At 44.3% G+C, this 25,361-nt stretch overlaps 2 protein-coding genes across 2 annotated transcripts; both read left to right on the forward strand.

Moving 5' to 3' along the window:
- The first annotated feature begins 1,518 nt into the window (after positions 1-1,518).
- On the forward strand, positions 1,519-4,579 carry LOC142864102 (beta-defensin 109-like). Its single transcript, XM_075997252.1, has 2 exons — positions 1,519-1,576; positions 4,374-4,579. The coding sequence occupies exons 1-2, from the start codon at positions 1,519-1,521 to the stop codon at positions 4,577-4,579; spliced, it is 264 nt and encodes an 87-aa protein (XP_075853367.1).
- A 12,580-nt stretch (positions 4,580-17,159) lies between these two features.
- Positions 17,160-23,054, forward strand: LOC142864103 (ubiquitin carboxyl-terminal hydrolase 17-like protein 6). The gene is made up of 2 exons (XM_075997253.1): positions 17,160-18,777; positions 22,975-23,054. Exons 1-2 carry the CDS (start codon positions 17,160-17,162, stop codon positions 23,052-23,054), a joined length of 1,698 nt encoding a protein of 565 aa, XP_075853368.1.
- The last annotated feature ends 2,307 nt before the right edge of the window (positions 23,055-25,361 follow it).

Here is a 25,361-nt window from a genome sequence, read left to right on the forward strand (position 1 = left end):
CTAAAGACCCATCTGCTTAGTACTTATTAAGTAGTCACCCTTGCTAAACATATGGGTTTGATTTTAAAACTAAATTTAAAACATTTTAAAGTATATGTTTTGCACCCATATCTCCAGAAAAATCGATGCTTTTAATCAAGCTTTAAAACTTCCACATTTAGAAAACCTAATTCATTTTTGTTTGTTTTCATATTCACCCAAGCAAAATAGAGCCAAAATGGAATGCAACAAGACTAGAGAAGAAAATACAGGACTCTGCTAAAGACAGCAGTCTGGATTAAAGGTGGGGTCCTCTTCGGTTGTCCTTAGGTGGACATATGCAGCAGGACTGCAATTTTTTTGGAAAGGCTTGGGGCAGATTGAAGGATACAGAGAAGGAGGAAGAAGGGGAAATAGAATGTGGTTTAGGATGCCCAAGCTTTAGCTGTGTCTCTTCCACCTTCCTCAGTAGATCACTAGGTGACCTTGGGCAAGTTTCTTCCTTTCCCTTAGTCTCATTTGTTCATCTTTAAGGTAAGTGACTAAGCAAAATAATCTGCTGTGTTTATTGTAATGCTCACATTTGTTTTTAAAGCAAATAGCTGGCAATGACAGTATGCCCACAATATGCAACATACAAGGTTCACTAGCAAAGAACAATTAAAGACAAAAAAACTAATAAGCATAAAATGCTTGAATTGAATGACTTGAATTCTTATAAATGAGCAACAGAACACCATATTTTTGCAAAGCTCCTTTGTGATTTGAAAATTTAAGTGCCGTAGAGTCAGCTGCAGCAAAATAGTACACATGATTCCAAGACATGTGAACTGAGGGTAATAGCGAATTTCTGCACACATGCTACAGGATGGGAAATAGCTGTATCTCAATCACTTATTTCTCAGTTGTTTACTGGATACTTATTATATGCCAAGACTTGAGTCAGATTCTAAGATATACTTAAAGAGAAGAATAAGATGTGATTCCTGCTCTTAAGAAATTCATCATTAAGAATTGAGGTCAGATTCTACACCCACCGTATAATGCAAGAAGTCCCACAATAGACAGACATTCAAGAGTGATTTACCACATAGTGCAAGACATGGCAACGGTTCACCCTCTATAGCATGCTAATCTCACATGACTCTTCTGGCTGCAAATGGCCAATTTTATCTCATGATAAAAGCTCTTACAGGGCTGCCTGACACACAGTAAGTGTCTAAAGTGTGAGCAACGAGTGACGTGTGTGCAAGGGGCAAACAGCAAAGAAAGCAGCTGATGGTGTGGATATCCTGAGACTTTGGGAAAGGAAGAGCCTTAACCTCCTGCTTTCTCATCCATTGCGTTATCGCCACATTTATATCCTTTTGTGTCCCTGGAGACTTCCTGTGGGAGACTAAGACAGTCTCTCTTTGTCAGGCTCTACTAACCAAGAACAAACCACAGGTCCAGGCAGCACCATAAAAAGCCCCGGACCTGCCACGCTCAGGGACTTGAGGCTCCACTGTGGCAGTGCCTCTCCCCACTGGCCTCGCAGCCATGAGACTCCACCTGCTTCTCGCCACTCTCCTCCTTCTCCTGACTCTCTTACATTCAGGTATGTCGGTAAGTGGCTCTAGGGATCCGCAGTTTAGAAGCTACCTGGTAGGCAAGACGCCATCTGGAATCTGTCCTATGGGTTCAGAAACCTAATATCAACAGGTTCCCCAGGATGAGAATAGGGTGAAAGAGGAAAGAGACCATTCCATTACCATTAACCTAACTGCCCAATGAGATCACATCCTGCTTTATCCTTACTTTGTATCTTGGGATGCCTTGGTGAGGCCTGGAGATTTATCTGTAGGCAGTTAGATGTGACAGGATTGAATTGTATCAACATCTGTTATTATAATCACGTGCTACATCAGAGAGATGGATGGACCTAGTGCTGAGCTCTTTTCACAGGGTCTGAAAGGTTTGTGGGAAGAGAAAATGATATAAAAGAATGATTATTCCAAGATAAGTGAAAAGTTAAAGAATGGCTGTTTGGCAATGTGAAGTTTCAGAAGAAAGAAACTCATTCTTTTTGGGAGGCTGGTCAAAGTAGAAACAAACAAAAGAACAACGTAACACAGACTGTACGAAAGAAATCATGATAGTATATGGTTATAAATAAAAACTGATTTGCAAAGTGAACCTGAGGACTAGAGAGGAGGATTAAAGGAACTTCAGACAAGGGAAACAACAATGAGTGAAGACGCAAGATGTGCCGATCATGGTGTGTTACAGGTTCATCACACAGTCATGAATAACATATAACTAAGGGTGCAGAAAAAGATAAATGACTGAAAGTTAATGGGCTAAGCATGCCTCTTGGAGCTTTAGAAGAAAACAGCAAAATAAACCTAAAGAAGATAAAGGGAAGAAAATGATAAATACAAAAATATAAAATAATGAAACAAATGAGAAAGAAAAATATACCAAAGGTCAACAAAACAAAAAGTTGGTTTTTGAAGGACTAATACACTTTATAATAATCTGGTGAGACTTATCAGGAAAAAAAAACCAAGAACATACTTAAAATAACCATCTCAGGAATGACATCTCAGGCTGACATTACAACAGATGCTTTAGAGATTCAAAGAAAATTGTGAAAAATATTACAAATGTGTAGACTATATTCCATCCTCTTCTGTGTACTTAAGAATTTCTCTGCTACAGTTCACTATATCATCAATTTTCTTTCTACTGGATTATAACCATCAACACACAAATATACTGTTGTTTCTCTGATCTTAAGAAAAAATACTTCCTTGTTTTTCTTCCAGTGTCAGCTCTCACCTCATTTCTTTGCTCCATTTTGCAGCAAAATACTTTAAAATAGTTGCCCGTACTCTCTGCCTGCAATTCCTCTCCTCTCGTTGTCTCATAAATACATCTCAATCAGGCATTCTCCCCATTTTTCCAACCTACTATCGATCCTGCTTTTGTCAAAGCAACCGATAATCTCCAGGTTTCCAGATGCCTTCCAGCCTTACCTGCCCTGTCGTCAGTGTTTGACATCCATGGTCATGCCTTCTTCATAACACACTGTCTTCACTTGGCTTCCAGCTACCACATTCACTTGATTCTCAGCCCATCTCACTGGAGCTACCTCCTCAGTTTCCTTGGCTGCTTCCTCATCTCTTCTCATAACTCTTTGCATCAAAGAGCCCCAGGGCGCTGTTCCTGGTCCTCTTCTCTCTCTCCATCCACTCCTTGGGGCTCTCAGCCAGTCCCATCCTTTTAAATTCTCCTCCCAGACCACTCTTCTGAATTCTAAGCTTGTAATAAATTATCCAACAGCATAACTTATACCTCTACTTGGGCATTAGACTAGCACAACAACTGAGTTCCCACACAATCATTTTTCCTGATACCTTCACCCTATCCCTGTCTAACCAATGTGGGGGAAAGGAGGTGAAAAAGGTAAAACAGTAAACACTTAAAAGAAGAATTACCATGTGGATTGTTAAGGGAGATGAAATGAGGCAACTGCAACATCAGATACATGAATCTACAAGCTTTCTGTGACCTAGAGTCGTATGCGACGATCTTTATCCTATTTTGTCTCACCTTATTTCTTATAAACCTCATTCCTTTTCAAATATGCTCCACCCACACAGTTTCCTTTCTGTTCTCCAAATAAACTAAGCAAGGGATGGTCCCTGTGGACTTAAGGCCACATGTGGTCTTCTAGGTCTTTTAAGTGCAAGCTCTGACTGAATCCAAATTTTACATTAAGAAATCCTAGATTTTTTTTAACATAAAATAAAAATATAAAAGATGAAAAATAGTATTAATAAAAATAAAAGAATTGTATTAAAATAGAAGGTTCCCCACCCCTTATTTTTGGTATGGTCAGATTTTCTTCACTGCACATAAGTTCTGTGAGAATTAAGAAATGTTTCTGCCATTTTCACTGTTCTATTATTAATACAAAATGCCTGGTAAATAGACCCTCAGTAGTATTTGTGGAAGATCCCCATAAAGAAGTAAAGTAATGAAGAAATTAGTGTACTTAGGACAAACATTTTTTCCATCCCCTTTTGTTTTATTTGATATTTAGCAAAGTTCTTTTTTTGAACTCAAAGTTAGACATGCCTGAAAATTATAAGAAAAAAGATTTTCTTTCCTAATATTTGAGCTGCTGGTTAAGGAAGAAAGAGAGTGAACACGAGGGTCAGAATGGGAGTGCAATGCTCCACCCTCCTTTGGGGAAGCCTGTAGCAGAAGAAATAGATCCTTTGTCCAGCACGTTTCTCCTCATATCTACTAGAAATGTTTATACAAGAATTATTCTGTTACTTAAACGTGCATATGGTTTAATATTACATCTATTGACTAATTATCTCACTGGGTCTCTCCTACTGCAGTAAGAAGTGGTTTATCTTCCGGTGAAGCCATTTGTGTCGGTTGGAATGGCGTCTGCAGAAGAGACGTCTGCAAAGTAACAGAAGAGGATATTGGTGGCTGCCGAAGACGGTGGAAATGCTGTAGAGTGTGGTGGATTCTTCTACCAATTCCAACACCACTTACATTTTCAGATTATCAACACCCTCTTAAGGCTAGGTTGAAATGAAACTAGGAAAATCATCCAAAGGAAAGATTTTTGTTTTCATAACCAGCTTCTGTTTTCCCTTGTCAATTAAAATAAACAAATATTAATTCCAAATATACTGAAATTCTACTTCTTTGCGATTCATTTGCAGATCCAAACAGTATCTTTAAAAGTGAGAAATCCATTGTATTTTTTTAAAAGGAATTTTTTTAATTGTTAAGATGTTTTGTTTTTTAACAAAATATTAACAAAAAAGGTGTGAAGATGAAGTTATAATTAAACAAAATATAAGTAATCACACAGAGGGAACAAGGAAATGTTTAAAGAAATTCCAGACAGGCTGGGCATGCTGGCTCACGCCTATATCCTAGCACTCTGGGAAGCTGCAACAGGAGGATTACTTTAGGTCAGGAGTTCAAGACCAGCCTAAGCAAGAGGAAGACCCAGTCTCTACAGAAAATAGAAAAATTAGTCAGGTGTGTGTGGTGGCCCACATATGTAGTCCCAGCTACTTGGGAGGATGAGACAGGAGGATCGCTGTAGGTTGTCTGTTTACTTTCATGACTATTTCGTTGGCTGTGCAGAAGCTTTGTAGTTTGATCATGTCCCATTTATTTATTTTTGTTGCTGCTGTGATTGCCTTTGGGGACTTCTTCATAAACTCTTTGCCCAGGCCGATGTCTAGGAGAGTGTTTCCAACATTTTCCTGTAGAGTTCTAATAGTTTCATACCTTAGGTTTAAGTCTGTAATCCAGCGTGAGTTGGTTTTTGTGAGAGGTGAAAGGTGTGGGTCCTGTTTTAGCCTTCTACAGGTGGCTATCCAGTTTTCCCAGCACCATTTATTGAAAAGGGATTCTTTTCCCCAGCGTAGGTTTCTGTCTGCTTTATCAAAGATTAGATGGCTATATGAGGATGGTTTTATATCAGGATTCTCACATCTGTTCCACTGGTCAATATTCCTATTTTTGTGCCAATACCATATTGATTTAATTACAATTTGTGGCATATTAATGCCTCCCATTTTGTTTTTGTTGCCTAGAATTGCTCTTGATATTCGGGGTCTTCTTTGGTTCCATACGAAGCGTAAAATTATTTTTTCTATATCTGTGAAGAATGCTGATGGGATTTTAATAGGTATTGCATTGAATCTGTAGATCAGTTTGGGTAGTATAGACATTTTGATGATATTGAGTCTGCCGATCCACGAGCATGGTATGGATTTCCATCTGTTTACATCCTCTGCTATTTCCTTCCTCAGTGTTTCATAGTTCTCCCTGTAGAGGTCTTTTACGTCCTTGGTTAAGTATATTCCTAGGTACTTTAATTTCTTTGTTGCTATTTTGAAGGGAATTGAGTCTTTGATCTGGATCTCAATTAGATTGTTGTTGGCGTATATGAATGCCTCTGATTTCTGTGTATTGATTTTGTATCCTGAGACTTTACTAAATTCATTGATCAGTTCCAGGAGTTTCTTGGTTGAACCTTTGGGGTTTTCTAGATACAATATCATATCATCAGCAAACAGTGAAAGTTTGATCTCTTCTGCCCCTATTTGGATACCTTTGATTCCATTTTCCTGTCTGATTGCTGTAGCCAAGACTTCCAGCACTATGTTGAACCGAAGTGGAGATAGTGGGCAGCCTTGTCTGGTTCCAGTTCTAAGTGGGAATGATTTCAATTTTTCCCCATTCAGTATGATGTTGGCTATGGGTCTGTCATATATGGCTTGTATCATTTTTAGGTATGTCCCTTCCATGCCTATATTCTTAAGTGTTCGTATCATGAAAGGGTGTTGAATTTTGTCGAAAGCTTTTTCTGCATCTGTGAAAGAATCATGTGGACTTTGTTTTTGCTTCTGTTTATGTGTTGAATTGCATTTATAGATTTACGTATGTTGAAGCATCCCTGCATCCCTGGGATGAAGCCCACTTGGTCGTTGTGAATTACTTTTTTGATAATAATCTGGATTTGGTTAGCTATGATTTTGTTGAAAATTTTTGCATCTATATTCATTAGGGATATTGGTCTGTAGTTTTCTTTTTTTGTTGCATCCTTTCCTGGTTTTGGTATCAGAGTAATATTCGCTTCATAAAAGGTGTCGGGGAGGTTTCCGTTCTTCTCGATGTTGTGGAACAGTTTCTGCAAGATAGGTACTAGTTCTTCTTTGTAAATGTGGTAAAATTCAGGTGTGAAGCCATCTGGACCGGGACTTTTCTTTTTAGGGAGATTTTTAATTGCTGTTTCTATTTCAGCTGTTGAGATTGGTCTGTTCAGGGAATATATTTCTTTCTGGTTGAGCCTAGGGAGGCTGTGTGTTTCTAGAAATTTGTCCATTTCCTCCACATTTTCCAGTTATGCGCATAAAGATTTTTGTAGTATTCATAAATTGTATCTTGTATCTCTTTGGGATCAGTTGTGATATATCCTTTTTTATTCCTGATGGAGCTTATTAGAGATTTCTCTTTTCTGCTTTTCGTTAGCGTAGCCAATGGTGTGCCAATTTTGTTTATTTTTTCTAAGAACCAACTTTTTGTTTTATTAATCTCCTGAATAGCTTCCCTGTTTTCAATTTCGTTTAGTTCTGATTTGATCTTGTTGATTTCACTTCTTCTGCTGGGTTTGGGGTTGGTCTGTTCTTCTTTTTCCAGCTCTTTGAGTCGTTTCATTAGATTGTCTATTTGTGATCTTCTTGACTTTTGGTTATAGGCATTTATGGAGATAAACTTTCCTCTCACAACTGCTTTAGCTGTGTCCCAGAAGAGTTGATAACTTGTCTCTCTATTGTTGTTTTCTTCATAGGATTTTTTTTATTTCCGTCTTGATTTCTTCATTTATGAAGTAATCATTTAGTAGGAGGTTGTTTAATTTCCACGTTTTTGTGTAGAAATGTGAGTTTCTGTTAGGGTTGATTTCTAGTTTTATTCCACTGTGATCTGAGAAGGTACATGGTATGATTTCTATTTTTTTAAATTTCTTGAGATTTTCTTTATGTCCTAGGATATGGTCAATCTTAGAGAATGTCCCGTGAGCTGATGAGAAGAATGTATATCCAGTGGATTTTGGGTAGAATGTTCTGTAAATGTCAGTCAGACCCAATTGTTCTACAGTTTAGTTTAAGTCCATTATTTCTTTATTAATTTTTTTTTTTGGAGGATCTGTCTCGTGCCGTCAGGGGGGTGTTGAAATCTCCGGCGATTATGGATTTGCTATTAATCCATTTGCTTAGCTCCAGTAAGGTTTGCTTTATGAATCTGGATGCACCTATGTTGGGTGCATACATATTTAAAATTGTTATCTCTTCTTGTTGGACTGTGCCCTTCACCATTATATAATGACTCTCTTTTTCTTTTACTACTTTTGTTGGTTTAAAAACTAAATCGTCTGAAATTACAACTGCCACACCAGCCTTCTTTTGGCTTCTATTTGCTTGGAATATTGATCTCCACCCTTTTATTTTAGTCTATATGCATCTTTGCAGGTTAGATGTGTTTCCTGAAGACAGCATATACTTGGCCTGTATTTTCTTATCCATTCAGCCAGTCTATGTCTCTAAGGTGGAGAGTTTAAGCCATTCACATTTATTGAGAGAACTGATAGGTAAGGTAGATTACTGACCGTTCTGTTGGGTTGGATGTTGTTGCTATGATTTCTGTCTTGAGCCATTGTAATATCTGGCCTTTAATATCTTTGGGTTTTGGTTGTTTTTATATTCGTGGGTTATTATTATGATGTTCCGTGCATAACGCTGTTTTAAGTACTTCTTGTAGGGCTGGTCTTGTCTTGGTGAATTCTCTGAGCCTTTGCTTGTCTGAGAATGTTTTTATTTCTCCTTCATATACGAAGCTTAGTTTTGCAGGGAATAATATTCTAGGCTGGGAATTGTTTTGTTTCAAAAGAGTTAGAATGGGGCCCCTGTCTCTCCTTGCTTGTAAAGTCTCATTAGAGAAGTCTGATGTTATTCAAATTGGCTTTTCCTTGTATGTTACTTGCTTCTTTTGTCTTACAGCTCTTAGAAGGGCCTCTTTAGTTGATATTTTGTTCAGTCTGATGACTGCATGTCATGACGTCTTCCTGTTTGCATTGAATCTCCCAGGGGTCCTCTGAGCTTTTCGAACTTGTATATGGAGATTTTTAGCAAGGCCTGGGCAATTTTCTTCTATTATATCTTCAAATAGCTTGTCCAACCCTTGAGTGTTGTCTTTTTTCCCTTCTGTTAACCCTACATGGATACTCCTTTATCAGAAATATATTTTGCAAATATTTTCTCCTAAGTGTCGATAGTGTCACTTGTTTTATAGTGGTTTTGTTGCATAAAAGTTTTAATTTTCATACATCCCAATTTACTTATTTTCTTCTGCCTGTTTGTTGGTGTCATGTCAAAGAAATCTTCAGAAAATCACATGGGGGCATGTGCTCTTCTAAATATTTCATGGCTCACTTTGTACACTTCTTCATTCATTAATTTCAGGTTATAGTCCAGTATATAATGCACTGTAATTTTATTTTTTTGTGTAAGGTCCAGCTTTCTGTGTTCTGAATATCCAAGTTTCACTGCACCCTATTAATAAAGACTTCTCTTCTGCATTTTAACGTTTTGACACCCTGGTATCAATGATAGAAGCCAGTACAGCACAGATGGCAGGGGATGTTTCTTGGGTATCTCCTCTACTCCTCTTATAGCAGCCACTTGGGATTTTTAGCACCTTGTATCTCCATTACCCTGCACTCATGTGGGGAGCTATGAGATCACTACTACTGAGAGCAGAAGTCACAGAAGTACCATTTTTCTTCACACTCTTAAATCTCTACTCATGTCCTGCTCCTCCCTCCCAATCCCCAACTTTCCTTGATCCCATGGGATGGAAATTTCTCCCTGAGCATCTATGGAATTGCATCTGGTAAAATCTTGAAGTTCCCAGCACAGGGTGTGCAGTAAGCAGGGTGTGAACACGGAGCAGATGCCCAATGAAGTCTGCATTAATAAGGGCATACACATCACTTCCCAAAGTCTCACTTCCCCAGAATTCCTCTTTTAATCTGAGTTTATTGTGACTCAGCCAAGAAAAATGATCTTTTGGGGAGGTGACTGGGGATCTTCCCCTGAACCACGCCTATTTGCTCTGGCAAGGGAGGGTTGGGTGCTTGGTTTTCCTTCCCAGCTCAAGGAACTATAAGTGGGGTCTGATGGGATCAGAACGAGCAGCAGCTAGGTACGTGTACACAGGTAAATTCTCAGGTCCCTCACACAATCTTAGTAGCATTTGATCAGGTGGAGATGAATTTTGCCTGAAATTCAAACCTGTAATGAGGCAAAGGACCTGCCACACTCCTCATTTTCTCCAATAAACTTCCATCTATAGAGATACATTTTAAGTAATTTGCACTGGGATAAAGAAAAAATAGGACACGGCCTGGTATCGAGGTGACAATTTCATTGACGGAGAAGCAAGGTGCAAAGAGAATTTCATTCAGTGACATTAGAGAACTACAATGTACAAGGTAAAAAAATATCCCAACCCTGGCTTTCCCTGATGACTTCACAAATAAAAATTTCTCCCCCATGGGACAGGCCAGAACTTCACAGATGCAGGTCGAAAAATAACCCAGAAACCATAAAGTACAGGCAATAGGAATATATACAGAATGTCTCATTCAGAGTCACTGTCCTCAGGAGACGAGGAAAGCCGAAGGTCCTCATACAGGACACTCGGGGGGACCCGGGCACAGTGAGCCTCAGACTTCTCTGGGGCGTGAGGGTTCTGGGCAGGAGGACCTGGCTTCTCAGGGAGGAGGCAGGAGGGAGCTGGCAGGAGCCTGGAGCTCCACTGTCCGCTGTCCAGTCTCCTGAAGGCCATCCTGAGGGGCTGGCCTGGAGCAGGGCTGGGTGACGGGAGACGGGGCTCGGTGCAGGCCTGGACAGGGCTCAGGAGACTTCTGCCATGTGGAGGCTGCAGGTCACTGCTGGGCACCTGGCTTGCACTCTTCCCGGTCCACTGAGGCGCCACTTTGCATTCAAGTCCAGCTTCTCTTGGTGGAGGCAGGTCAGCCCGCACAGGGCTCAGCTTCGGCCTCTGAGTGCTCTTCTGAGGTGTCTCCAAGGGGTTTCGTCTGGGTTTCTTTGGAGGACGCTGGCAAGTCCGGGTGGGGGTCTCTGCAGGTCTCTTGCCGGGTGCCCTGATGCTGAGATTGAAGTCTTGGCCCGAGCTCCGTGTGGCAGGCGGTGGGCAGGGATGTGAGATCAGAACAGGACGCTTGTGCCCTGCCTGGGGCTTGAGGACGTCTCCCAGGACAGGGGTTGTGGAGGCAGCGTGGGGAGCTCCAAGGAAGCTGCGGTCACCTCTGCTCGGGGCCAGCCTGTCAATGGCGAGAGGGTCCTGGCCGTAGCGCTTGAACGCAGGCTTCGGGGTCTCTGTGAGGAGCCCTGCCTGTCCTCTATCTGGTCCACTACTGCAGAAGGAGCTCAGTCTCTGCATTGCCATGGGAGACAGTGAGGAGAACGTGGAGCTCATGTCATCCCTGGCAGGTGGCTGGCTTCTAAGAGGAGGGTCCAGGGCAGGCCTGTCGTTGGTTGTGTAGACCGGCACGGGTCTGCTCGGAATCTGTAGGAAAAGGCAGAACACACGTTAGAAACTCCTCACCGACGACTCAACATGAAAATCAACCACATAGGATTAGAAACGAGGATCCAAGCAACTTAGATGTCACGATGACCTAATTATGAGAAGTCATTCTAAATATGGACAGGCTCTCAACCTGGGGTGATCGGGACAAGTACAGAATGAACGGGATCCCGGACTAGGTCCTATTCCACAGGGTGGTCTTCAAATCAGCGCCCCCTCTGCAGGACCTTGAAACACACGTTTCATCCCATGGAGTGTAACTGCCTCATGTTCTTCAGAGAGCAGTTGGGTGGGTGAGGAGGCGGGACAGGGAATTTCGGAATATTTATCCACTCAAGAGATGTGTGTTTCTGGATGTAGGATTCTGGCTTTTGCAATAATCTGGTAACAGATTTGCACGTGCCCCCACACACATAGCGTTGGGAGGCTTGGAAGTAAATTTGCTGAAACGAGGAAATGGGGAAAATGACATCTGAGAGGGACACAAACTGGAATCAGCTTGGCCCCAAAGGATTTCTAACTAACACTCGCTCGGGGGTAAGGACTAGAACTAGGACTAGACACAGCGGGGCCTGGAGGGACACGCAGCGGGGGTGCCCAGCAGGCCCAGGGAGCAGGGACCAGGGCCACACTCACCCTCAGGTAGGCACAAGGTTGCGGCACTTCCTTGCAGTCCTGCTGGGGCCTCCCTTGGGGTGTCCTGGGAAACGCCTGCAGGACAGACTTCCTCTGCTGCTGCTCCTGCCTGCGGAACAAAGGGTGTGATCAACACCCAGGGATTTCCCGTCCACACATGGAGGAATCCTTTTGGGGGCAGGGTCCCAGTGACTGTTTGGGTGTGACACAGGTGTTGAAGCCCCGTGACCTGGGCTAAAGCTGCACCTTCCCTCTTGTCAGATCCCTGCCCTACTCCAGGCAGCCCTCCGGGTTTTCCCAGCAAGGACTTTCCTGAAGTCTCCACACCCTTTCTGCCGGTCATGTGCACAAGCTCAGCAGCTGCTCCGGCCTCCCCTTCCTGAATGTGCAGGAGGAGAAAGAGCTCCTGGGGCAGGAGAGCTACCCGAAAGGGACCTCCTGGCCCTTTGTCCCCAGTGCTGTTTTCCTTGCCTGGACGAGGCTGTGCACGAGGTGTGAGAAGGAGACACACCACCTTTTGGGGGTCCAGGGCCCAGGCAGCGGCTACACCTCCCCCATGGCTCACCTCGGTCTCTGCTCCTTCTCCCTCTCACTCTGGTCGAGTGACACTGGGTCCTGGAGATCATGGGGCTTCCGGGGTGCCAGGTTCTCCTTCCCCCTATTGGGGCCCAAGGGCTGCGGCGCCAGGGCTCCACCCCAGCGCTTCATGGGGCACCTGGTGCTTCTGGCCGTGTGTCCAAAAGCCCCACAGTCCCTGCACTTGACCTGTGGGTGAACAAGGACAGTGGTCAGCGAGCGATTCAGCAGCAGTCAGGGGCAGCCGTCCAACGGCAACGTAAGGACAGAGTTTCCATTCAGACCTGAATATTGCTTTTAGGGAGGTGAGCGGCACAAGTAGCCAATTAGGTGCTTGCACACTCGAGCCAGGACGTCATAACCAAAAGCACCCGTTAGGAAGGGCATTAGGAGTAGAGATTAAAGGTTCTAGGGGTGGGCGCCATGAACCAGATCTCAGCACCAGGACAAAATCCTGGCTGCACGTGAACTCACTGGGAGCTGAGTTTGGTCCTCAGAGTCTCTGACAGACTCCCCTGATGGGCAGGAGGCCTCGGGCAGGGCCATCCTTGGGTAGGAATGAAAACTGGCTCATGGTGTCAGAATTTTCTACAGTCACCCCCCGACTCTGAGGTCCGTGTGTCCCCTGATCCCCAAAGATCGTCGTCTCCACTTACCCTGGGATTCTCCTCCTCGGGTCGGGGAGCCCTGGGCCCTGCGGGTCCCCTCTGCTGCTTCCTCATAGTCTGGGCTCTGCTGAGTGTGTTCTTCTCAGACTGTGGGTAGTGACCCGCCACCCGTCTCATCTCCCGGCAGCTTGAGGTTGGATGACCTCAGGGGTGGACCTTTGGATCTGCTGAGTAAAAGAAAAAAAAAAGATCGTTAAGAGCACTATGAATTCGCATAGTGCAAAAAATTCCCGCGACACCTTCTTCCCCTTAAGGAAGCCATGTCAGCCACTTCCTCAAGTCCTTTCCTCACAAAGTGGACTCTCATTCCCTGATGTGTTACATTCCTCTCCTATCATTACCGATCCCCAAAATAGGGCCCTGTCTTAGACCTGACGTACTGAAACGATCAATTTAGGTTTTTACCCCAGAATCGTTGACGCTGCAGACTTTGATAAGCTCTATGACACTTTCCTCTATGAGTGAGATGAAGGACAATATTTTCCAGGAGCGACAAAAAATCGAAGCTACAGAAAATGGGATCCAGAATCGTGGGGCACAAATATTTGAAAATCTGAAATCAAACATGCTTTCCTGTTACCTTTTGAATTGTCACTATCGATGGTAAAATATTCACTTTCCTAACTCAAATTCACACGCAAATGTAATTTTCCCCTGCTCTGCTGCAAGTTTATGGTCTACAGTCTTTCAATAACTGTCCTATCTCCACAAGCCCACCCTCTATGTATTTTCTAAAATGTGAACTGTTTGAAGAAACGAAGGAGAACTGAAATATTCAGCCTTTACTGCTTACGGACAAAAGCACAACGTTTCCAAAACCGTTTCCCTACAAAGTCGGGGGTGGGGGGGGTGTATTTCCTTAGGAATGTGAATTTTTGTGAGATAATTGACATTTAACTCAAGTATTTTAGGTCTCTTTTCAAAGAAGTACAATCATAAAAACAGAATACCTATCTTTGACCTACAACCTGAATATCATGTATTTCTTGTACTCTAGTAATTTTCTGAAGACATCAGTGCAAGTCACCAACCTGAAGTGCGGGGACCCCCTGTTGTCTGTCAGTGGGTTCTCAGAGGAGGGGAGCCTACTGCGGGGCCAGCTCTGCGCCGGGTGTGCTGCAGCAGCCGGGACTCCTGGGCAAGGGGCACTGAGGGAGGCTTCCTGTCTGAGCCGACTTTTATACAGTTCCGTGGGTTGGCAGTTGTGGGTGTGACCTGACCTAATCAGCGTAATCCAGTTACGTTTCCATTAATGGTCCCGGGAACGGAAGCACTCCTCTTTGTCGTTTGCCATTTGGAAGCCTATTTACAACAAATGTATTGGTATACCTGCACGGTTTTAAGAACATATGCTTTCTTTAGGAAAATTAAAGTTTTGTACATACACCTGTTTCATCTTGCACTTTGCATTTTTATTGAGCTGAAATGTACTTAATATTAGATGAAGCATTTTAATTGTATTTCCATTTGTGATTCCCCGAGATTCATTGCATTCACCTTGAGGTGTAACCCTAACCACCGTCCTCTGGAACTTCTCATTTTCCCAACTGAAACTCGGCAATGTTCAAACCTTCACTCCACGTTTTCCCTCTGGGAAATCCTTCTACACTACAGTTCTCCTTTCTGTCACCATGGAAGTGACTGGTCTGGAGACCTCTCCTGACATGAATCCTCAAGTATTTGCCCTTGAGTGACTGGCTGATTTTTCACCTTGCCTTGTGACTCCAAGGATTGCTCCTAAAATGCCTCTAGAGAGGCAGATGGAGCTCTGTTTTCTGCATCTTCATTTCCGTCTTCTACTTATGTGTACAGACACGGTGAACGTCGTTTTCACCTCTGCAATGTTGGTGGATAGAAGCTTCATTTCCACTCTCTCTCCTCCATTAGCAACCTGAATACAGACAACTTTATTTTCAAGGCTCAACGATGTTCCGTGACACACACAGGAAAACACACACCCAAACGCCACAGTTTTTAAATCCATTCATCCACCGTTGAATCTTTGGTTTCTTTTCGCCCTTGATGTTGTGAACTTTGATAATATGAACAACGATGCACAAATATTTCTTTGAGTGTCTGCTTTTCAATCCTTTGTGTATATACATAGGAGTTCCGTTTCTGGATCATGTGATGATTATGTGTTTAACTTTGTAATGAATGGTCATGTTGTTTTGGACAGGAATTTCATCATGTTCTCTTTCTGAATACCAATGTAAGGAGATTCCATTGTTCTACCTCCTTAACAGCGCTTCTTGGTCTCCGCTTTGATTGATCGGTTGGTTGATTGATTGATTGACTCTTTAGCCACCCTCACAGTAGCAGAGCATTATCTCATTGTATTTTGATTAGTGCTTCCCTAATATATAACGATATTGATCATCCGTTTATGAATTCATTGGCCATTGTGCATCTTTTCTAGGAAAAATGCTATTTTTGTACCTTTTGCTTTTAATTTTGTTTTAAGTTGCATACAAGTTTTAATATTCTGGTTACCTGGTCCTTTATCGCATATAAAATTGGCAAATAATTTCTCCCATCCTATGCGTTTTATTGTTACTCATTTCCTGGTGGCCATGATGAATAAAAGTTTTAATGTAGCTAAACCCCAATTTACTTGCTTTTTTCTTTTGTGCCTATTCTTTGGTGTTATATCCAAGAAATCCCCAGAAATTCAGTGCCGAGAACACATCCCCCATGTCATCTTCTAAACGGTTCATCGTTTACTTTGTATATTTACTTGTTCATCAATTTAAAGATACACTTTCGTATTTTCTGCCAGGTAATTTTGTTATTTTGTGTCGTATTTGTTTAGGGTCAAACTTTGAAGGTTTCCTGCGGATATCAGAGTTTCACAATCCTGTATTTTATAAAGACGACTGCACTTTCTCCATAAGAGTTTGGACACCCTTGTATCAATCACTCAACCCAGTGCACCACAGACGGCAGGGGCTGTATCTGGGCTACGGATTCTGTTCCTTTGATCTCTAGGTTTGATCTTGTGCCAGCAACGCAGTGACTTATTAATGTAGTTTGTAGTAAGATATAAAATCAGGAAGGAAGAGTCCAAATTCTGCTTATCAACATCCTAAGGCATTTTAGTGCTTCGCACATGTAAACGCATGAAAGTATAGATACACACACACGCACACACACAGACACACAAACGCACACAGAGGCATACACACGTCACTTCTCCCCATGTTATCCCTTCTCTTTCTGTTGGAAGAAGCCAGACAGAGGGAAACCCACCACCGTGACTCAGAGGTACTCTCAGGGTATTTCAGGACAATACTGATATCGGAATCTGCTTCCGGTGTTCAATAAATAGTAACGTGGATTAGGCCCATGGGATTCCCACCAGAATACAAGGGACCCCACTGTAATCCCCCTGAGGCCATTAATGGTTTGGATCTGATTGTTGACCTTTTACCTAGTGAGTGGGTGTGCTGGCTGTAGCGGCAGGCCTGAGCCATGGAAGGGGTGACGAGATTTCGAAACTGCACTTTGGAGTCTGAGAAGCAGAGGCATCTTTCTGTGACTTGAGGGCTGAGTGTGGAAATTTACATTATTTTGTGGATATCGAAGTTTCAGAGCAGCCTTTTTTGAAAACACTATCCTGTCCACACTGAAAAGTGTTATTACCCACGCACCAATCATTCACTCTATTGACCATAGAAGGAGGGCTATTTCTGGGCCTTTTGCTCTATTCCATTGGTCTCTATGTCTGATCTTACACCAGTGCCATTCTGCCTTAGGAACTGTAGCTTTGCAATGAGAAATAAAATCTCGAAGCGTGAGTCCGACTTGTTATTCAATATCTAACGTTCCCCCATTATTGTTTTCAAAGGGCTAGGACAAATATATGCCCACCACCCCACCCTTGTTAAATCCCGATTAAGGGTACTTAATCGGGATCCTGCTAGTTCAATCTGCCCCAGGTGTTGCACAAATAGTAATGGGGAGGGTGCTGGTCGGATTATCTGGGGACTGCCAGAGAACACACCCTGAGGCTCCCTAATCCGATTGAGTGCTTGGACGTGACTGGTGGATGTTGTGCCTCGGGAGTGGGTGTGGTGAGTCGGGCTAGCTATAAAAAGGCTGATGTGGAGACGGACCTGCCATTTGAAGGCGCTCTCAGAAGGGAAAGCATCGTCCTTCCTCAACTTACGGTCCCAGCGGGAGAGCTTTGTGATCATCGCTCCCGGAAACATGAAGGCTGCTTCAGTCCTCCAGGGAGGGGAGCCTCCTTTCAATGCCTTTGCAAAACTCAAAATTTCTCAGCCAAATTTAGCTGACGATAGAGATAGCCCCAGGTGTTACCGACCTAAGAACTCTTCAATGTTATCTAAGAGAGATCCCGACCTGCATTTGAAACAGGCTCCTGGGACAAAGCCATTGGCTCCCAGGGACAAACTGCTGCTGACCTGGAAGAGACCTTATGGGGTTGGTGCTGGGCTCTGCAATGTGGGAAACACGTGCTACATGAATGCTGCACTGCAGTGCCTGACGTACACACCACCCCTCGCCAACTATGTGCTGTCCCAGGAGCATTCTCTAAGCTGTCGTCGTCAGGAATGCTGCATGCTGTGCACTATGGAAGCTCATGTCACCCGGGTGCTAACCCAGCCTGGCCAGGTGATCAAGCCCTCGCTGGCACTGGCTGCTGGCTTCCACAGATACGACCAGGAAGATGCCCATGAGTTTCTCATGTGCACTGTGGATGCCATGAAGAAAGCTTGTCTGTCTGGGCACGAGCCCTTAGACGGTCACTCTGAGGACACAACCCTAATCCGTCAAATATTTGGAGGCTACTGGAGGTCTCAGATCAAGTGTCTGCACTGCCATGGCATTTCAGACACCTTTGAACCTTACCTGGACATCGCCTTGGATATCGAGGCAGCTCAGAGCCTCAACCAAGCCTTGCAATGGTTGGTGAAGCCCGAGCACCTGGACGGAGAGGATGCCTATCACTGTGGTACTTGTCTAAAGAAGGTCCCTGCGTCCAAGTCTCTGACTGTGCACACTGCCTCCAAGGTCCTGATGCTTGTGTTGAAAAGGTTCTCAGATGTCACAGGCAACAAAATTGCAAAAGAAGTGCAATATCCCGAGTGCCTTGACATGCAACCATACATGTCTCAGCGGAACAGAGGACCCCTTGTTTACCTCCTGTATGCTGTGCTGGTCCATGCTGGGAGCAGCTGTCAAAGTGGACATTACTTCTGCTATGTCAAAGCTGGGAATGGCCAGTGGTACAAAATGGATGATGCTAAGGTGACCGCCTGTCACATTTCTTCTGTCCTCAGTCAACCTGCCTACCTTCTCTTTTACATCCAGAAGAGTGAATTGGGGAGAGACGGTGGGTGTGCCTCCAGAGGGAAGAAACCAAGAGCCCGTGGGGCTGAAGACACGGACAAGGGAGCAACCCAACGGGAGCTCAAAAGTGACTCTGGCGTCAAGATTCCCGAGTTTGAGGAACGCTTGGAAAAGACAGCAACTACGGAGCTCTCCTTAGATCAGTGGAAGTGCCTCCTGGAACAAAACCGACCAAAGCCTGCGGTGAACTTCCGAAAAATTGAATCCACCCTGCCTTCCAATGCAGTTGTGATTCATCCACCAAAATACAAGACGGAGATGACAAAGGACAATAACTTGCTGCCCACATCAGACAAGGAAGAAAGAGACCAGGTGTCCCTGAAAGCTAGCAAAGTCCCTTGTGTGGGTGGGAGGGCCAGGGGTAGCAAGAGGAGGAACAAGCACGGCACAAGTTCTCTGGTTGTGTTCCAGTAATATCAGGATGAGAACTGATGCATGTGCAGTGACTCACACACACACACACACAAGTCAGTACTGGAGGAAGAAACTTGGAAATGAAGAGGTCCGGTTTGGCTACAAGCACCTGCAGCCATTGGTTCCTGGTGGCTGCATTCCAGGATGTGGCCACATATGTGAAATCTTTTCTTTGGATTTTTGAGTGTTCTGAACATTTGAAGGAACTTTCTACGTGCAGATGTTCACTGTATATGAAATTCATTGTGAATTCTGATTTTTAGGTTTTGAAGTGTAGGATTCCACTGTGAGGTTTTTAGAGTGTGTGGAATTTAATATGGAGTCTCATGATTTTCTGGTGGTGCTGTGTTAGTACTTGTTCTCACTTGTGGGTGGGTGTGAGATGTTTGCCTTTTGGTATCGTGGGATATCTGGGAATCATGTGCGACACTTTAAGTAATTGAAATAGGAGTAAGGTTTCAAGACACGTGTGATCGTTTTACCGCTCCAAGCCTTCAGCTGGTAAAGATTGTTCCATGGATTTTGGTGGGTTATCATATTAAGTGCAATGGTGTGTTCTCTGGATACAGTAGGCGGGAAAGTCTACATTTTTTCTAGATATGGTGCTCCTTGTGCTTCATGATCCAATATGGCCTTGTCTGTATGAGGTTATTAAATTTCATTGCAAAGCTGTAGTTTTAAAATCTGTTAAATGTTAATAAAATTCATCCCAATGTGACATAGGTACTGTAGTTCCTTTTTTCCCTCGGCAGCAGAGACTCATTCTTTACCCAGGGTGGAGCGGATGCAGTCGCAAGGTCACAGTTCACTGCTACCCCCAACTCCAGGCTTCAGACATCCTCCTGGCTCAGCTGCAACCACAGGCAGGTGACACCGTGCCTGGCGAATGTTTTGTTGTTGTGCATTTGGTGTCTCCCTATGTTGCAAAGAGCTTAATTTCTAAAACACCCCAGTTCAATTTCTTGGTAGTTATAGTCATCAATGTTTAATTATGTGAGAGCAATGAAAACCTTGGTAGCACCTTATTAGAAATACAGAAATCTATGGTAAAACTCACCCCTTATGAATCAAAAACATACACATTAACAATGTATCTTACATTTTCCTGGTTAGAGCTGCAACCCATACTATTAAGTGAAGTTTCCCAAGGATGCAAAAACAAGCACCACATATACTCACCAGCAAATTGGTATGAACTGAGCAGCACCTAAGTGGACACATAGGTACTACAGTAATAGGGTATTGGTCAGGTGGGAGGGGGAGGGGGAAACATATATAATGAGTGAGATGTGCGGCATCAGGGGGATGGTCATGCTGAAGACTCAGACTTGTTGGGGGAGGGGGGGACTGGGCATTTATTGAAACCTTAAAATCTGTACCCCCATAATATGCCGAAAAAAAAAACACATATCCTTCAATTATTAAATATAATTTTATGGAACCATAATAGACATATAATAAACTCTGTATTTTTAAAGTGTAAAAATAAAAATGTAATAATAATTTTTAAAAAACAATGTATCTGAGTGATGTTTGTGAAAATTCAAGTGTGGTAAGTGTTGGGTGCAGACTTATTCTCAATTGGGCTCACATTCAATGCAGTTGGTGAGCTTTAAATGACACTCACGCTTGTGTTCTAATCCCGAGATACCACTTTCATGTGTAGGAAAAATAAATTTTTGTGCATATACCTGTTTCATCTTGCACTTTGCATTTTTATTGAAATAAAATATAGTTAATATGAAATGCAGCATTTCAATCGTATTCACCTGAGCAGGATTCTGTGACATTCAGTGCATTCTCCTTCAGGTGTAACCCTAACCACCATCCACCTCCCAGGGACTTCTCGTTTTCCCAACTGAAACTCTATATGTATTAATCCTTAACTCCACGTTCTCCCTCTGGGAACTCCTTCCAAACTACAATTCTCCTTTGTGTCACCACGGATGTGACTGGTCTAGAGAACTCACATGGCATGAATCCTCAAGTATTTGTCCTTGGGTGACTGGCTGATGTTTCACCGTGCCTTGTGCCTCAAGGAAGTTTTTCTGAAATACCTCTAGAGAGCCAGATGGGTCTGTGTTTCTTGCATTTTCATTTCCATCTTCCACTTATTTGTACAGACACTGTGAACGTTGTTTTCACCCCTCTCATATTGGCTGACAGAAGCTTTATTACCACCAATTCTCCTCCCTTAGCAACCTTCAAAGAGGCCACTTTATCCATTGTTAAGGCCAAATGATGTTACGGGACACACATAGAAAAACACACACCCAAACACCCCATTGTTTTCATCCATTCATCCACTGTTGAATATTTGGGTGGTTTTCACTGTGTCCTTTCTGGAATTTTGGTAGAATGAGGAAAGGTATAGAAGTTTCTCTTAGAGCGTCTGCCTTTCAGTCTTTTGTCTATGTAGCTAAGAGGGACGTTTCTGCCTTATATGATAATTATCCATTTAATTTTGTGAGGAATGGTCGTGTGGTTTTCCACAGGAGTTTCCTCATTTTCTCATTCTCAGTAGCAATGTGCAGAGATTCTCATTCAATATATCCTTAACAATGGTTCTGAATCTCTGCTTTGACTGACTGATAGATTGAATGTCTCAAGCCTCAGAAGAGCAGAGCATTATCTCTTTGTATTTGGAGTAGTGTTTCCCTAATAAAGAAGGATTTTGAGCCTCCCTTCAAGAATTCATTGGCCATTTCATATCTTCTCTGGTGAAACGTCTACTTTTATACATTTTTGGGATTTAATTTGTTTCTAAGTCACAAACTTTTGTAATATTCTGGATACTCCTTCTTGATCAGAAATATATTTTGCAAATATTTTGTCGCCTCCTTTTGGTAGTTCCGTCATTGTTTTAGAGTGGCCTTGAAGCATAAAAGTTCTAATGTTGGCGTGGATGCAGAGAGATAGGAACACTCTCACGCTGCCGGTGGGACTGCAAACTAGTTCATTCTCTGTGGAAAGCAATATGGAGATTCCCTAAAGCGACTGGATCAACAAGTCTATCTAGCCTTTGATCCAGCAATCCCATGACTCGGCACCCTTCCAAAAGAACAAAAGTCACTCTAAGAAGAAGACACCTGCACTCGAATGTTCAGGGCAGCACAATTCACAATTGCAAAGAAGCGGAAACAACCCAAGTGCCCATCAATACATGAGTCGATTAATAAAACGTGGTATATGTGTGCCATGGAGTACTCTTCAGTTGTAGGAAACAACGGTGATGCAGCATCATTTGTTTATTCCTGGATAGAGCTGGAACCCATTCTATTAAGTGAAGTATCCCAAGAATGGAAATATAAGCATCACATGTACTCACCAGCAAATTGGTATTAAGTGATCAACACCTAAGTGGACATAAAGGAATAACATTTATCGTGTGTCGGGCAGGTGGCGGGAGAGGGGACGGTTATATACATTCATAGTGAATGCACTGCGCACCAACTGGGGGAAGGACATGCTTGAAGCTCTGACTCAAAGGAGGGTGTGGGCAAGGGTGATAGACATGACCCTAACATTTGTACCCCCACAATATGCTGGAGAAAAATAAAAAATGTTCCAATTTTGATACACCCCAATCTATTTATTTTCTTATGCCTGATTGTTGGTGTCATGTGCAAGAAATCCTTAGAAAATCCCGTGCCCTGAACATTGCCCCCATATGTTCTTCTACGTTGCATGGTTTACTTTGTACATTTAGTGTTTTCTGAATTTCAGGTTGTATTTCAGTATTTTGTGTCTAGGAATTTTATTTCTTTGGGTGTTTTTTTGTGTAAGGTCCAACTTTGGGGTTTCTTCGGATAGTCTAAGTTTCACGGCACCCTATTAGGCAAGGAATGCCCTTGTGCATAGAAAAGTTTTGACACCCTGGTGTCAGTGACTCAAACCCGTCCACCAGAGACGGCAGGGTTGTGTGTGGGTGTCTCTTCTACACCTTTGGTAGCAGCAGCCTGGGATTTTGACGTCATTTTGTCTCCAGAAGCTTGTACCCATGAGGGGAGCTCGGAGGTCACTCCTCCTGAGAGCAGAATCCCGGCAGAGACAGTTTTTCCTCACACTCTGCAGTGTCTGCTCCTGCCCTGCTGCTCCGTCCCAGTCCCCATGTCCTCCTTCCCCCCAGGACATGGGCGTTCCTCCCTGAGCAGCTATGGAATTGATTCTGGTAACATCTTGAAGTTCTCAGCACAGGGTGTGCAGTAAGGAGGGTGTGGACACAGAGCAGATGCCCAGTGAAGTTTGCATTAATAGGGGCATACACATAAATTTCCATAGGCTGCCTTCCTCAGACTCCTATTTTTATCTAAGTTTACTAGGACTCGGCAAAGGAAAGTGATGTTTTGGGGGGTGGGGGCGGCGGCGATGGGGGATCCTCTGGAGAACGACGCCTATTTGTCCTGGGGTGTGAGGGTCGGGGTGGAGGGGTCGTGTGCTGGGGTTTCTTTCCCAGCTCAGGAAGCTAAGTGTGGGGATCTGGCTGACCAGAACGAACAGCACACGGGTCCTTGTCCCCAGGTAAATCCACAGGTCCCTCCCACAATCTTAGTGGCTTGGGATCGGATGGAGATGCATTTTGCCTGAGATTCTGAATTGTTAAGGAGCCATTAGACCTGCCAGCCTCCTCATCACCTTCCATAAACTTCCACCTATAGAGATAGGTTTTACGTAATTTGCACTGGGATAAAGAAAAAATAGGACACGGCCTGGTATCGAGGTGACAATTTTATTGACAGAGAAGCAAAGTGCAAAGAGACTTTCATACAGTGACATTAGAGAACGCCAATGTACAAGGTGAAGAAATATCCCAAGCCTGGGTTCCCCTGACAACTTCCAGAGTCAAAGCCTCTCCCCTGAGGACGGGACAGGGCTTCAGAGATGAAGGACCCAGGCACCACCCAGACACCGCGAAGTACACACACTTGGACCCCAAGTACACAATGTCTCACTCGGAGTCAGTGTCCTCAGAGGACGAGGAAAGCCGAAGGTCCTCATACAGGACACTCGGGGGGACCCGGGCACAGTGAGCCTCAGACTTCTCTGGGGCGTGAGGGTTCTGGGCAGGAGGACCTGGCTTCTCAGGGAGGAGGCAGGAGGGAGCTGGCAGGAGCCTGGAGCTCCACTGTCCGCTGTCCAGTCTCCTGAAGGCCATCCTGAGGGGCTGGCCTGGAGCAGGGCTGGGTGACGGGAGACGGGGCTCGGTGCAGGCCTGGACAGGGCTCAGGAGACTTCTGCCATGTGGAGGCTGCAGGTCACTGCTGGGCACCTGGCTTGCACTCTTCCCGGTCCACTGAGGCGCCACTTTGCATTCAAGTCCAGCTTCTCTTGGTGGAGGCAGGTCAGCCCGCACAGGGCTCAGCTTCGGCCTCTGAGTGCTCTTCTGAGGTGTCTCCAAGGGGTTTCGTCTGGGTTTCTTTGGAGGACGCTGGCAAGTCCGGGTGGGGGTCTCTGCAGGTCTCTTGCCGGGTGCCCTGATGCTGAGATTGAAGTCTTGGCCCGAGCTCCGTGTGGCAGGCGGTGGGCAGGGCTGTGAGATCAGAACAGGACGCTTGTGCCCTGCCTGGGGCTTGAGGACGTCTCCCAGGACAGGGGTTGTGGAGGCAGCGTGGGGAGCTCCAAGGAAGCTGCGGTCACCTCTGCTCGGGGCCAGCCTGTCAATGGCGAGAGGGTCCTGGCCGTAGCGCTTGAACGCAGGCTTCGGGGTCTCTGTGAGGAGCCCTGCCTGTCCTCTATCTGGTCCACTACTGCAGAAGGAGCTCAGTCTCTGCATTGCCATGGGAGACAGTGAGGAGAACGTGGAGCTCATGTCATCCCTGGCAGGTGGCTGGCTTCTAAGAGGAGGGTCCAGGGCAGGCCTGTCGTTGGTTGTGTAGACCGGCACGGGTCTGCTCGGAATCTGTAGGAAAAGGCAGAACACACGTTAGAAACTCCTCACCGACGACTCAACATGAAAATCAACCACATAGGATTAGAAACGAGGATCCAAGCAACTTAGATGTCACGATGACCTAATTATGAGAAGTCATTCTAAATATGGACAGGCTCTCCACCTGGGGTGATCGGGACAAGTACAGAATGAACGGGATCCCGGACTAGGTCCTATTCCACAGGGTGGTCTTCAAATCAGCGCCCCCTCTGCAGGACCTTGAAACACACGTTTCATCCCATGGAGTGTAACTGCCTCATGTTCTTCAGAGAGCAGTTGGGTGGGTGAGGAGGCGGGACAGGGAATTTCGGAATATTTATCCACTCAAGAGATGTGTGTTTCTGGATGTAGGATTCTGGCTTTTGCAATAATCTGGTAACAGATTTGCACGTGCCCCCACACACATAGCGTTGGGAGGCTTGGAAGTAAATTTGCTGAAACGAGGAAATGGGGAAAATGACATCTGAGAGGGACACAAACTGGAATCAGCTTGGCCCCAAAGGATTTCTAACTAACACTCGCTCGGGGGTAAGGACTAGAACTAGGACTAGACACAGCGGGGCCTGGAGGGACACGCAGCGGGGGTG

This window comes from Microcebus murinus, chromosome 24, assembly GCF_040939455.1.
Source record: "Microcebus murinus isolate Inina chromosome 24, M.murinus_Inina_mat1.0, whole genome shotgun sequence".
Taxonomy (NCBI): domain Eukaryota; kingdom Metazoa; phylum Chordata; class Mammalia; order Primates; family Cheirogaleidae; genus Microcebus; species Microcebus murinus.